Source organism: Phyllopteryx taeniolatus, chromosome 1, assembly GCF_024500385.1.
Source record: "Phyllopteryx taeniolatus isolate TA_2022b chromosome 1, UOR_Ptae_1.2, whole genome shotgun sequence".
Taxonomy (NCBI): Eukaryota; Metazoa; Chordata; class Actinopteri; order Syngnathiformes; family Syngnathidae; genus Phyllopteryx; species Phyllopteryx taeniolatus.
This window is the reverse complement of record NC_084502.1, coordinates 37185302-37198473: the sequence shown is the minus strand read 5'-3', so window position 1 is coordinate 37198473 and position 13172 is coordinate 37185302. Positions and strand designations below refer to the sequence as shown.

The window sequence follows — 13172 nt, the reverse complement described above, 5'->3', positions numbered from 1 at the left end:
TTCTGCCATCTAGAAGGAAGAAAATTCCAATGTCCTGCCTGTCACTTTATGTCACTGGCATGGATAAAGATACAATAGTATTGTAGTATAGAACAAGTTTCAGAACACGTTAAGTGGAATAACTTGCCACAGCTCACCTGATGTTGGCACAGTGGTTGGGAATCACTGATTTAGAGATTATGTGACGCTACAAGTAGCAGTTAGTTTGTATTGAAGGATCAATTGTGACAATGTTTGGGACAGGGTAGCATGATGGTGACGAGTTAGCACACCGCCTCACAGTTCTGAGGACCCGGGTTCAAATCCAGCCTCGCCTGTGTGGAGTTTGCATGTTCTTTCCGTGCCAGTGTGGGTTTCCTCCCACATCCCAAAAACATGCACGGTAAATTAATTGAAGACTCTAAATTGTCCGTAGGTATGAATGTGAGCGCGAATGGTTGCTTGTTTATATGTGCCCTGCGATTGGCTGGCAACCAGTTTAGGGTGTACACCGTCTCCTGCCCGCAGTTAGCTGGGACAAGCATGCCCGTGACCCGGGTGAGGATAAGCGGTGCAGAAAATAGATGGATACATGATGATTTGGAAACCCATTCACGGTACAAATATATATATAATGTCTTTATTTTTTACATGGTTGTTTTCCAAGAAACCATGTACATAATCAATAGTACAATAGTGTCTTAAAAAAATAATTTAAAAAAGCCTTAAGTGCAATGACAACAACACTCAACATATAAAACAAACAAAACACAATCGTTGTATATTATATTGTAAGAAGAGCAACACAAGCAAAGCAATGCAAATCAATAATTGAACTTTGTTTTTCATTTCTGTGTATCTATCACATCTTTCTTACTTCTGTTTACATACCCATGGTCAAATGGAAGGTAAACGTGATATACAGTAAAACAAAATTAGACCATACAAAAATGTACAACTCAATTGAAATAATTTATATATATTAAAAAACATTAGAGAGGGGTAAGTAAAAATTAACAACTGAGATGTGGTTTCAGAAGTGCACACACCCTCTAATAACTAGGGGTGTGGCTGTTTAGAATTAACCAATCACATTCAAACTCAGGTAAAATGGGAGCAAACACACATCTAACACCATTCAAAGTACCTCTGATTATCACCAAACATTTTGACATCTCAGAGCTTCCGCAGCATCAGAAAAGCCTCATTGTTGAAAAGTATTAGTCAGGAGAAGGGTACAAAAGAATTTCCAAGCAAGTGGAGAAAATATGGCACAACAGCAACATTACCAAAAAGATGATGTCCCTCCAAAATTAATGAAAAAAATGAGAGGAAAATCGGTTAAGGAGGCTGCCGAGAAGCCGAAAACAACACTGAAGGAGCTGCAGAAATTTCTGACAAGTACTGGCTGTTTAGTACATGCGACAACAAACTCCCATCTTCTTCAGATGTGTGGGCTACGGTCAGGTGGCAAGACGGAAGCCTCATCTTTCTGTTAATATTGCGGTCTGATGAAACCAAGGTTGAACTTTTTAGCCTGAATTCCAAAAGGCATGTTTGGCGTTAAACACAATTACTTTTCATCACCAAAAGAACATCATACCTACAGTGAAGCACAGAGATGGCAGCATCGTGCTTTGGGGTTGCTTTTCTTCAGTAGGACCTGGGTCTTCGACAAGGTGGAGGGAATTATGGAGAGTTCCATCAAACATCTGTTGTGCACAGGAGATGCCCTCGCAATCAAAGAGATTTGGAGTGTTTTTACAAAGAAGACTAGATGTGCCACACTGACAGGCTTCCTCCCAAAAAGAGGAATACTGCTGTAATACTGTATAAGCCAAATGTGCTGTAACAAAGTTTAGTTTGAGGGTATGCATATTTATGATTTATGATCCCCTAAAATTATTTTTTTCCCCCCCCAATTACGTTTTACGGATTATATGTCACAAAACACTGATGGTGGAAAAAGTTGTACAATTATTTATCTTTGGCTAATTTTTTTAATATCACAAAAATTTGAACAGGGGACTGTAGATTTTATATCTTAAAGGATTAGTCTTGCTGAAATAGCGGGGCACAGTTTTTATAAGAAAAAGTGTTGTTATTTATTAAGCTTTTTTTAAGGTATTACAGTAGATTTTGTAAATGGGTGTTCCCTCACAATGCTCCAATAATAATTTGTATTTCAATGTCACAATAAATGCCCAAATAGGCCTACAATTCTAGTCAAATGAAAAATGTCCCATTTGCTATGTAGGACCAACATAACATTGACGTGGCTTCACATTTGGGATTTGCAGACAGCATTCCCAAATTTTAATTGTACAAAAAGTGTCAGTGTCTTTTAGAAATGAAAGAGTGCAGCAACAAATACCAAAAACATAGCTCGATATAAGTTACGGAAATGACATGGCATCCTAGAAGTGGCGGTTTATTGATTATTGAAGCTTGAAAGGATTTTCGTCTTTGGTCATGTGACAATAGGTGTAGTAGGCAGCTGCTAACACCGCTAGCAGCAGTAGCGTTCTGATCACTCCCCACACGCTGCATCCAGACCGGACCGCCTCCTTGGAGTGCTCAGCGTTTTGATTGGCTGTTCTAGTCCTACGCTGGATGGGCCTTTAGCACAGGAGGGGGGGGTGACGATTATTTTAAGTCATTTGCTTGAATGCGACAAGTTTACAGACATACTGTGTCTCTCCGTCTGATGCCTCATCTTCAAGCGGTTCGCTGTTGTATCTCCTTTTCAGCCTGGGTGGAAAAATACTTTCCTTTCATATCAGCAAGGTCATAATGCAAAGGTGACTGACATTGCAAATGAGCTGCAAACAGATTTATTTGAAAGGAAACCATGCATTTCCCTCACAATTTAACACAGCTCGCAGATGTCTGTGGCATGCAATGAAAATACCCCCAGGATTAGGAATGATACAGTAAAACCTCAAGCAGTATGCGTTGCGCCCAGCTGCTTGCTGCTGTTCATCAGAAGCTAATGCTGTTACAGTATCTAGCACTAAGCTATTAACCTAAGAACACTCAATGCAGCTCTGCTTACCCTGCACAGAGGAACCACTCTCTAATATAAACATACCACCCCACAAATAAACAAACATTAAAACATCAATTTTAACATTCTTAATTCTTACACAAGCTGACTTGGTCGTACAGGTTTTCATGATGCTCCACCCAGCAGGAGAAACAATGGACTAGTCTAACAAGGTGTGAGTACGCTGTGCACTGTATGGGTGTGTGGTAACATTGCACTCACATGTCTTCATAACGTTCATGTTTGACCTGTGGAAATGAAAGCAGGAAAGAACGTAAGACGATTTACCATGTCTGCCAAAACACAGAAGTGGGTAACAAACACCAAGTGTTAAGCTGCACCACTCACAGGGCTGCGGTACGTGACGTAGGTAATTTCCTCTTCTGTGAAGAGAAACAACAAATCAGTACACTTTTACTGCTGGCAGTTGTTTTAAGATTTGTCGGTCCGCCAACAGAACACTGATCATCGTCTTAATTGGAACATGTTCACAGTTTATAAGCTTCGAGCAGACAATTCATTTCTATACTGCTTCTCCTCACTCGTGTCACGGGCGTGCGGGAGCCTATCCCAGCTGACCCTGGGCAAGAGGCGGGGTACACCGAGCCAATCGCAGGGCACATATTGTATAAACAAACAACTATTTGCACTCACATTCATACCTATGGACAATTTATAGTCTTCAATTAACGTACCGTGCATGTTTTTGGGATGTGGAAGGAAACTGGAGTACCCGGAAAAAACCTACGCAGGCACGGGGAGAACATAAAAACTCCACACAGGTGAGGCTGGATTTGAACCCCGGTCCTCAGAACTATGAGGCGGATGTGGTAACCAGTCATCCACCGTGCCGCCTAGAGCAGACATGTTATGCATTTTTTTCAGTGTTTAAAACAGTTCCCAGGTCTCTTAATAGCGTGTCTGTGATTAGCATAATGACACAATCCAGAGAAATTCCATAACAGTCGAGAAATAAAGTAATTGACATCTATCAGTCTGGAAAGGGATACAAAAGCCATTTGTGAAGCTTTAGGATTAGGGAGAGCCATTATCCTCACATGGAGAAAACATGGAACAGTGGTGAACCTTCCCAGGAGCGGCTGGCCAACAAAGATTATCCCAAGAGAAGAGTAATAACTCATCCAGGAGGCCACAAAGGAACTCAGGACAACTTCTAAAGAACTGCCGGCCGACCTTGCCTCAGTTAAGGTCAGTGTTCATGACACAACAATAAGTTCTGACCAAAAAGAACAAAGGCTCGTCTTTCTTTTGCAAAAAAATACATCTGAACGATTCCCAAGACCTCTGGGAGAATATTATATGGACTGACACAATGAAAGTTGAGCTTTTTGGAAGGTGTGTCTCGTTACATCTGGTGTAAATGTGGCACAGAATTTCAGAAAAACAACATCATACCAACAGCCAAACATGATGATGGTAGTGTGGTGGTCTGGGGCTGCTTTCTCCTTAAGGACTTGGACAACTTGCTGTGCTTGATGGAACCATGAATTCTGCTCTTTAAAAGAAAATAAGGAAGGAGAATGTTGGGCCATCAGTTTGTGACCTCAAGCTGAAGCTCACTTCGACGATCCAAAACTCACCAGCAAGTCAACTTTTGAATGGCTTTAAAAGACAAAAAGAAGGTTTTGCAGTGGCCTAGTCAAAGTCCAGACTTGAATCTGATTGAAATGCAGTGGCATGACCTTAACAAGGCCCTTCATGCTTGAAAACCCTCAATTTTTTCCCCCCAAACAATTCTGCAAGGAAGAGTGGGCCAAAATATCTCCACAGAGATGTGAAAGACTCATTGCCAGTGATAGAAAATGCTTGATTTCAGTTGTTGCTGCTGAGGGTGGCCCAACCAGTTATTAGGTTTGGGGGCCCATTACTTTTTCACACGGGGCCAGATAACTTTGAACAGTTTTTTTCCCCCTTAATAAGTGAAATCACCATTTAAAAACAGCATTTCAGTTCATTTGGGTTATACTATAGTTGTCTGATATCTACTACTTTACTATTTATATTTATTTGATGCTCTTAAACTAACCTCAACTTAACTTTGCTAAAATCTAAGAATTTGAGAAGAAGGGGGCCAGTACCTTTTCACGGCATTGTTTGTGGTGCATTCCGATTCTGTAATTTCTCACTGGATGGATTGACAGACACTCAAGAGCAGTTGTCCCTTACCACAAGTCTGCGGACCGGGAGCAGGACATGGGCCATTTGGTACCGGGCCATGTGTGAAAATCCAATATCTTTTTATTGTCCATTTGGGGGCTTGGGTACACTTTGCACTTTTCAGGGCTCACCAAGTAGCTTCACCACTAGTTGTATTGGTAACAAAAGCTGTACTCAGCGTTGGGCATGCAGTAGAGTAAGTGGGATAGGTTCCATTGCCTTAAAACAGACTAATTTCAGCAGTGCCAGAAAATTTTATTATAATGCTTTGACCACTATCAAAGTTTTTTTTTTTTTTTTTTATAAAGAAAGGACTGATTTACATCTTCTGTGACTGATGTCCAGCATTTGAGTTTCGTCTGTTTGTGATGTTTTACAAGAAGAAGCACTGAGTGAAGATGTAAACTGCTAGATTAGCTTCTCACGCTACCCTGGTTAGCTACAATTTGCTTGTCATTTGTGATTTAAAAGCAGAGTGTTATATGAATTGCTTTGAGGTTTTAAATTACATATTTACATTAGTGGTCAATTTCATTTTATACTTGTAGGAGAATTTAAATATGAGATGAGGCACATCAGCGCACCGATTACCCCTCCTTATTCATCATTAATCTTAAAGTGGACATATTATGGAAAATATAACTTTTTACTGGCTTGTATATAAATAATTGGGTGGTGTCTTGGAGTGCTTGTCCACCCACCAAGTATGAAATAAAACGACAAAGTTAATCTGTTAATAATTTTGTGCTTTCTGAAAATGCATTTCTACTTCGTTGTTACTTAACAGGGCTAATTTATATAATAAATTCCCCCCACACCAGGTTTATCAGCCCATCCCATGACCAGCTAAGCTGGACAAAATATCCAGTTCCACTTTCAAGTGACGGCTGGGCTACACCATCTAAACATTTTCATGCACAGACATTATCATGCAGAAACCCCCACGTCCCCCATGGGTGCAACTTCCCGGCTATCGTGTCAAAGCCAAAAGGTAAACAGAGCTGCATTGAGTTTTGTTGGATGCACAGATTCGAGTTTGCTAAAAACATTAGCATCTGATGAAGGAGACGTACTTGCTCGCTGAAAAGGTTGATATGCTGGCAAGAGGATATTTGTTTTAGGTAATGTGTCCATGCGCCACATACACAGTAGTGCAGTTTAGAAAGTGCTTCCTTCATGAGTTAAAATTATTTTATTGTCATTATGGGCACTCAATTTCTTGAAGCCTGATTCACACTTGCCCAGGAGTATATGGGCCAGTGTATACAGTCACTCACTTGCATGAGACAAGGCTGGCCCCCCAAAATAGGCTAATTTCAGCGACAGAAGAAATGAGGTGTGTAAAGTATGTGATAATTCTTGCTCCTTGGGGTATTTTGACTATAGCAAATCACAAACGTCATTAAAACTGGGAATAAAAATGCATAGACTCAGTGTTCTATTGTCTCTCATCTATTCACTTTAGACTGCTAACTTAATTGTTGTAAATGTTTTCTCAAAATCTGTGCGGTCATAAAGATTGCATGATGGCATCAGTTTGGATTACGGAAGGAATGATTTCAAATATAAATGAATGAATGCGACAGAGTGCGTTACAATGGCAGGAAATCATTATTTTCCAATTTCTTGCCATTGTTGAAGTCTCAAAAGAGTCATTACATGAATACCGGAGCATCCTACCTTCCTCTCTGTAGTAAGTCTTATCAGAGGAGGGTTTCACTGGCAGTTGTTCCATGGCCTTCTCAAGCTTCTTCGCATACAACTTGCGAGTGGAGTCTACAGTCGCAGACACACATCAGCAGTCTACAATACAATCTTCAAAATGCACACGAAAAAGACGCACAACTATGTGTGAGTGGAACATTCAGCGTGCTGTACTGTAGTACGAAATTCAACTGCGGTCAAGCCAGCCTCCACTCGTAAAGTAGCAGTCAAGCCAGCCGCCCCTAATTTTGTTCATACTAGGCATTACGGTAATAGGTCGCCAACTCGCGGCGAAAGCCACCTTCAAAATAAAAGCTTCCACTAAAAGAGGTTTGATGAAGATCTGATATTGTATTTCAAAATAAAAGTCTATGAAAACTGCATATTTTGCTGTCATTACCCCTGACTGAAAAAAAATCTGTTTAAAAAAAATCTATGAGCTATCGCAACACCGGTCTAGTTCTGGGGGATACTGCACAAGTCCAGGTCTCCAACAAAAGAGGTCCCACCCAAATCGGATGCAGAATTTCAAAATAAAAGTCCCCCGAAATTGGTATATTTCACTGTCACTACCACTGATTCAAAACATTCATTAAAATTTTTTTTTATGAGATATCACAACAACAGTCCAGTACTGGGGACCACTATTGTTGGAGACCTGGGGTGGTGTAGTGTCATAAATTTTTTAAATGAATGTTATAAATCAGTGGTAGTGACAGTGAAATATACCAATTTCAGGGGACTTTTATTTTGAAATGCCACATCAGATTTGGGTGGGACCTCTTTTGTTGGAGACCTGGGGTTGTGCAGTGTCCCCCAGAACTGGACCGGTGTTGCGATATCTCATAGAATTTTTTCAGTCAGGGGTAATGACAGCAAAATATGCAGTTTTCAGAGACTTTTATTTTGAAATAAAATATTCATCAAACCTCTTTTAGTGGAGTCCTTGGTGGTCTGTCACACAGATCTGGACTTGTCTTGCAATACCAATGGGATTATTTTGGGGTGGGTTCGGCTCAGTAGGTAGAACAGGTTCGAATCCCTGCTACGACTGTCTGTATGTCGAAGTGTCCTTGGGCAAGACACTGAACCCTAATCTGCTCCCAGTGGGCCTGGCATCGCCTCACATGGCAGCATGACGTCCGTATTATTGGGAAGCTTTTATTTTGAAGGTGGCTTTCGCCTAGCGTTGGCGACCTATTACCGTAATGCCTAGTATGAACAAAATTAGGGGCGGCTGTCTTGACTGCTACTTACTAGTGGAGGCTGGCTTGACCGCTGTGAAATACTATACCACGCAATACAGTAATTGGAGGGGGGGGGGGGGGAAAGAAACCTTTATCGTCAAATTCAGTAGTTCGTGTTTTAAACAGCACTTTATAAGGTGTAACAAATTGCCTTGGTTGCATTTGTTAAAAGGTGTATTCGCCCAAATTTAAGGAGATAATACAGAAGCACGTTAATGACTTTGTCAGTTGGAAAATTGTATATCTTACCAACTATGGGTCCGTGTTTGATGCCGTAGTCGGTAAGCAACTTGCTGAGCTCCTCGTCGCTTTTGTCACTCAAGGACATTCTGCATAATAGATAAATATGTTCGATAGAGTCGATCGATAAGTACGTAAATGGTCGAGTTCAGAAAAGCGAAAGAAACATGGTGGGTAACCTAAATAAACAAACAACCCCCCCAAAAAGACTTATTGGACAGTGAAATGACAAGATTTCAACTTACATTTGAATCAGACAGAAGCGTTCTGCGGTGGAGGGAAAAAAAAAAAGTCTCCCGACCAGACAAGTTTTGGACAGAGGAGGAAGAGGGCGTGTGGGCGTGTTCATCTGGATCGTTACATTCTCGGCCAACTCAGTTGCCAGGGAAGAGGGAAGCGTTTGAATTTGAATTTCTAACACAATATATATTTTTTTATTTTTTGGATACACTCTCATAGTCAATATTAATGGCTCAACAATGCCGTTTTTTTGTTGTTGTGTGTTTTTTTTTTTTTTTTTGGGAGGTGTTCTTGTGTTAAGGGACTGTTTTGGAGATGCAAGGTTTCTGCTCGGCACCAGCGATATGAAAGTTGGCAAACTCAAGAAAACAGAGGCCGTTGTAACACAAACTTACAGACTCGACTTTGTGACAGTTAACTTGATAATATAGGGCTAAATAATACAGAATACATGCACAATCCGTAAAGGTAGAGCTGGGCGAACAGCTGGAGAGCAAAGTACTTGGTCATGATTACTATTTGTAACTGCGAAAGAATGAATGCATCAACTCTTGGGTACTTGTAAATTGCAAGGCTGACCTGACGCTGAGAATTGGAGGTGCTTTCGGCATCACGCAGGAGGCAGAGGCCTTGCTTCGGCTCGCCGGCAGCGTTGTCAAACAAGGAAAAATTGGCGTAGCTCGGAACGGAACCCTCATTCAGGTCTGACCGTGGATGACCAGAGTTGGCCCTTGAGTCAACAACTACTCGGCAGGGTCGCGGGCCTAAAATGTGTGGCACAAGCGGGACTTTACTTCATGAGGCCGTATGATGAGAATGTAATCATGTCTACACGTGGGCAGAATTGTTGGTACTACGCTGTTAATGAAAGAAAAACACATAGTGGTCACAGAAATAAATTGAAACTGGCAAAAGTAATAATAAAATAAACATGAAATGAAAATTATTCAATGAAAAATCAGACATTGCTTTTGAATTGTGGTTCAACTGGATTATAAAAAAAAACAAACAACAAAAAAGCCCTCATGAAACAGACCTGGACAAAAAATGATGGTACCCTTAATGTTTTGTTGCACAACCTTGTGAGGCAATCACTGCAATCCAACAATTTTTGTTACTTTCAGTGAGACTTCTGCAGTCTCAGCAGATATTTAAAAAACAAAACAAAAAATTAACTAATTTTTTATTTATTTATTTTCAGCAGGTATTTTGACCCACTCTTCATGAGCAAAGTGCTCCAGTAGTCTCAGGTTTGAAGGGTGCTTTCTCCAGATGGCATGTTTCACCTGCTTCCACAGATGTTTAATGGGATTCAGATCAGGGCTCATAGAAGAATTTTTTTTAGCTGTGTGTTTTGTGTCATTATACTGTTGCAAGACTGAGACCAAGCTTTCTGACACTGGACAGCACATTTCTCTCTAGAATACCTCGATAGTTTTGAGATTTCATTGTACGCTGCACAGATTCAAGACACCCTCTGCCAGATGTAACAAAGCAGCCCCAGAATAACAGAGCCTCCTTCATGTTTTCACAGGAGTGTCTCACAGTCGTGTTCTTTTCTTGGTATGCTTAATTTTTGCATCTGTGAACATAGAGCTGATGTGCCTTGCCAAAAAGTTCCACTTTTGTCTTGTCTGTACATAGGACATTCTCGCAGAAGCTTTGTCAACATACAGTTTGGCATATTCCAGTCTTGCTTTTGTATGATTTACTTTCAACACTGGTGTCCTCCTTGGACGTCTCCCATGAAGTCTACTTTTGGCAAAGACGGATGGTGCAAACTGACACTGATGTATCTTGACCTTGGAGTTCATCTTTAATTTCTTTGGCGGTTGCTCTGGACTCTTTTTTTACCATTCATATTATTCGCCTCTTCAATTTGTCATCAATTTTCCTCCTGCTGCCACAGCCAGGGAAGTTGGCTAATGCCGTGGATCTTAAATTTCTGAATAATATGTGTAACTGTAGTCACAGGAACATCACGATCCTTGGAGGTCATAAAACCTTTACCTTTAACATGCTTGTCTATGATTTTCTTTCAAATCCCCTAAAATAACTCTTTCCTTCACTTCCTTTGTTCCATGTTTGCTGGGGTACACACCATGTCACCAAACAGCACAATTACTACTTGTCACTCTTTAAATAGTCTGACTGACTGATTACAAGTTTGTAGACAACTGTGATGCTAATTAAAATGTCCCTATGGTCAAATTATTTTCAATCTTTTCAAGAGGTACCATCATTTTTGTCCAGGCCTGTTTCATTATTATTATTTTTTAAATAATTCTGTTTAACCAGATTTTAAAAGCAATGCCTGAATTTCATTGGTTTATTTTCATTAAAATTATGTATTGTTACTTATGTCAGATTCAAATGAGTTCTGTGACCCCTGTTTTTTTTTCCATTAACAGAGGGGTACCAACAATTTTGTCCATGTGCGTGTGTGTGTGCGTGGGGAAATTCCAGGATGGCAGAGTCATATTCAACAAAGAACACTGTGAAGAACAGAAAGGATCACATGCATGCAGTTTTGGTTACTCTACTCTGGGTGTCACCCAAAGATCACAAATGGTTAGCTCCTCTGAACTCTCTGCATTCCTTAGTTTCAGATTTGTGGCAGGCCCAGATATCCCAAACAGGTCTAGTAATTTCTTTGTTCAAGATCAGCAAGTTTGAGGCTCTGCTGATCTAAATAATCACCGAAGCTATAGAGCCTCTTAGTAAATTACATCAGTAGAAATTCAATTTTATTACTCGGGAACGTCGTTATGGTTTAGACCGTCGATGTGAGACAGGCTAGTTCTACCCTAAAATGTGTTGTCCCAATTGGAATCCTCAGCAGACAACTGGATTTGGCAGTTCCAGTTGGGGTTTAAGGTAGCTGAGATAAAACTCAGTTTATCTGGACATGGCCTGAAGATGGCTTTTGGGTTCCTTTCATTGGAAAGCTGATGAAGGGGGTTGCGCTGGTTTGTTGGCTCATGGCACTTAATATCTTGAGTTGATATACACTATATTGCTAAAAGCATTCGCTCACCTGCCTTGACTCAGATATGAATTTAAGTGACATCCCAGTCTTAATCAATAGGGTTCAATATGACATTGGTCCCCCCTCTGCAGTTAAACATCTTAAACTCTTCTGGGAAGGTTTTCCACAAGGTTTAGTAACGTGTTTATGGGAATTTATGACAATTTTTCAGAGGAACATTTGTGAGGTTACACACTGATGTTGGACGAGAAGGCCTGGCTCTCAGTCTCTGCTCTAATTTATGTGTTCTATAGGGTTGAGGTCAGGATTGTGCAGGCCAGTCAAGTTCATCCACATCAAACTCATCAGTCTTTATGAACCTTGATTTGTGCACTGATGCACAGTCAAGTTAGAACAGGAAGAGGCCATTTCCAAATTGTTCCCGAAAGTTGGAAATGTCCAAAATATTAGCCCCTGAGCTCCTGTGAAAGGAACTCTGAATGCTTCAGCATACCAAGAGACTTTGGACAGTCAAACAGTTTGAGGATTACCGCTTCCTGTTCCAACATGTCTGTGCACCAGTGCACAAAGCAAGTCCATAAAGACATGGATGAGATAATTTGACATGGATGAACTTGATTGGCCTGCACAGTCCAGACCTCAAACCAATAGAACACCTTTGGGATGAATTACAGCAGAGACTGAGAGCCTGGCGTTCTCACCCAACATCAGTGTGTCCCCCCACAAATATGCTTCTGGGAAAATGAGAAAAAACTCCTATAAACTCACTCCTAAACCGTATTGAAAGCCTTCCCACAAGAGTTTAAGCTATTACAGAGCAAAGGGTAGACCAACATCATATTAAACCACATAGATTTAGAATGGGAGATCACCTAAAATATGTGAGTCAAGGCAGGTGAGCAAATACTTTTGGCAATATAATGTAGAACATGCCCATTTGCAGGTCACCCTGCTGATTAGCCATGGAGACCAGTCTTGGTGCTCTAACATGAATCCAGACCTCTTGCTACATATTTGTGGCCTATGAAAGTTTAAAAAAATAAATAAAAAATTACGTAAATAATTATTGTAGAATTCAACTGTACTTCTGACTTCATCCGCCGTTGGAGCAGAACTCATAAAACGAGGACCCTCCATATTGATATAAAAACCTGCAGAACATAAGCGTATATATTAATCCACACTTTGCACATAATACTCAATACAACTGTATAAAAACAGCATTTAGTTACACTATTACCACTGGCAGTTAATTTAAAAATAGCTTATACTGATTGAATCAGTATATTTACTCTATTACACTTAATCATAGAGATCTGTGTCCAGTTTACATTAAATTGCTATAGAAGTGGCAGCAGTACAGTGGAGCTCTATGCTTCCATGTTTAAATTTGGGTGTATGCAAGTAAAATTTAATTTCCAATGTTGCAATTTTCCAAGTATTGTCTACTGTTAGACCAGCAGGGCTTCATCTCCCAAGGTCAGTGTGAATGGTTGTCGATATGCCCTGCGAGTGACTGGCGACCAGTCCAGGGGGGTACCCTACCTCT

The 13172-nt window shown here is 40.5% G+C and overlaps 1 protein-coding gene across 1 annotated transcript; it reads right to left on the bottom strand.

The window, feature by feature from the left end:
• Positions 1-2394: 2394 nt before the first annotated feature.
• Positions 2395-8797, bottom strand: emd (emerin). Its single transcript, XM_061792929.1, has 7 exons — positions 8640-8797; positions 8404-8483; positions 6884-6979; positions 3374-3408; positions 3248-3273; positions 2671-2730; positions 2395-2598 (listed from the first exon to the last, which is right to left on the bottom strand). Exons 1-7 carry the CDS (start codon positions 8741-8743, stop codon positions 2418-2420), a joined length of 582 nt encoding a protein of 193 aa, XP_061648913.1. The 5' UTR covers positions 8744-8797; the 3' UTR covers positions 2395-2417.
• Between the last annotated feature and the right edge of the window lie 4375 nt (positions 8798-13172).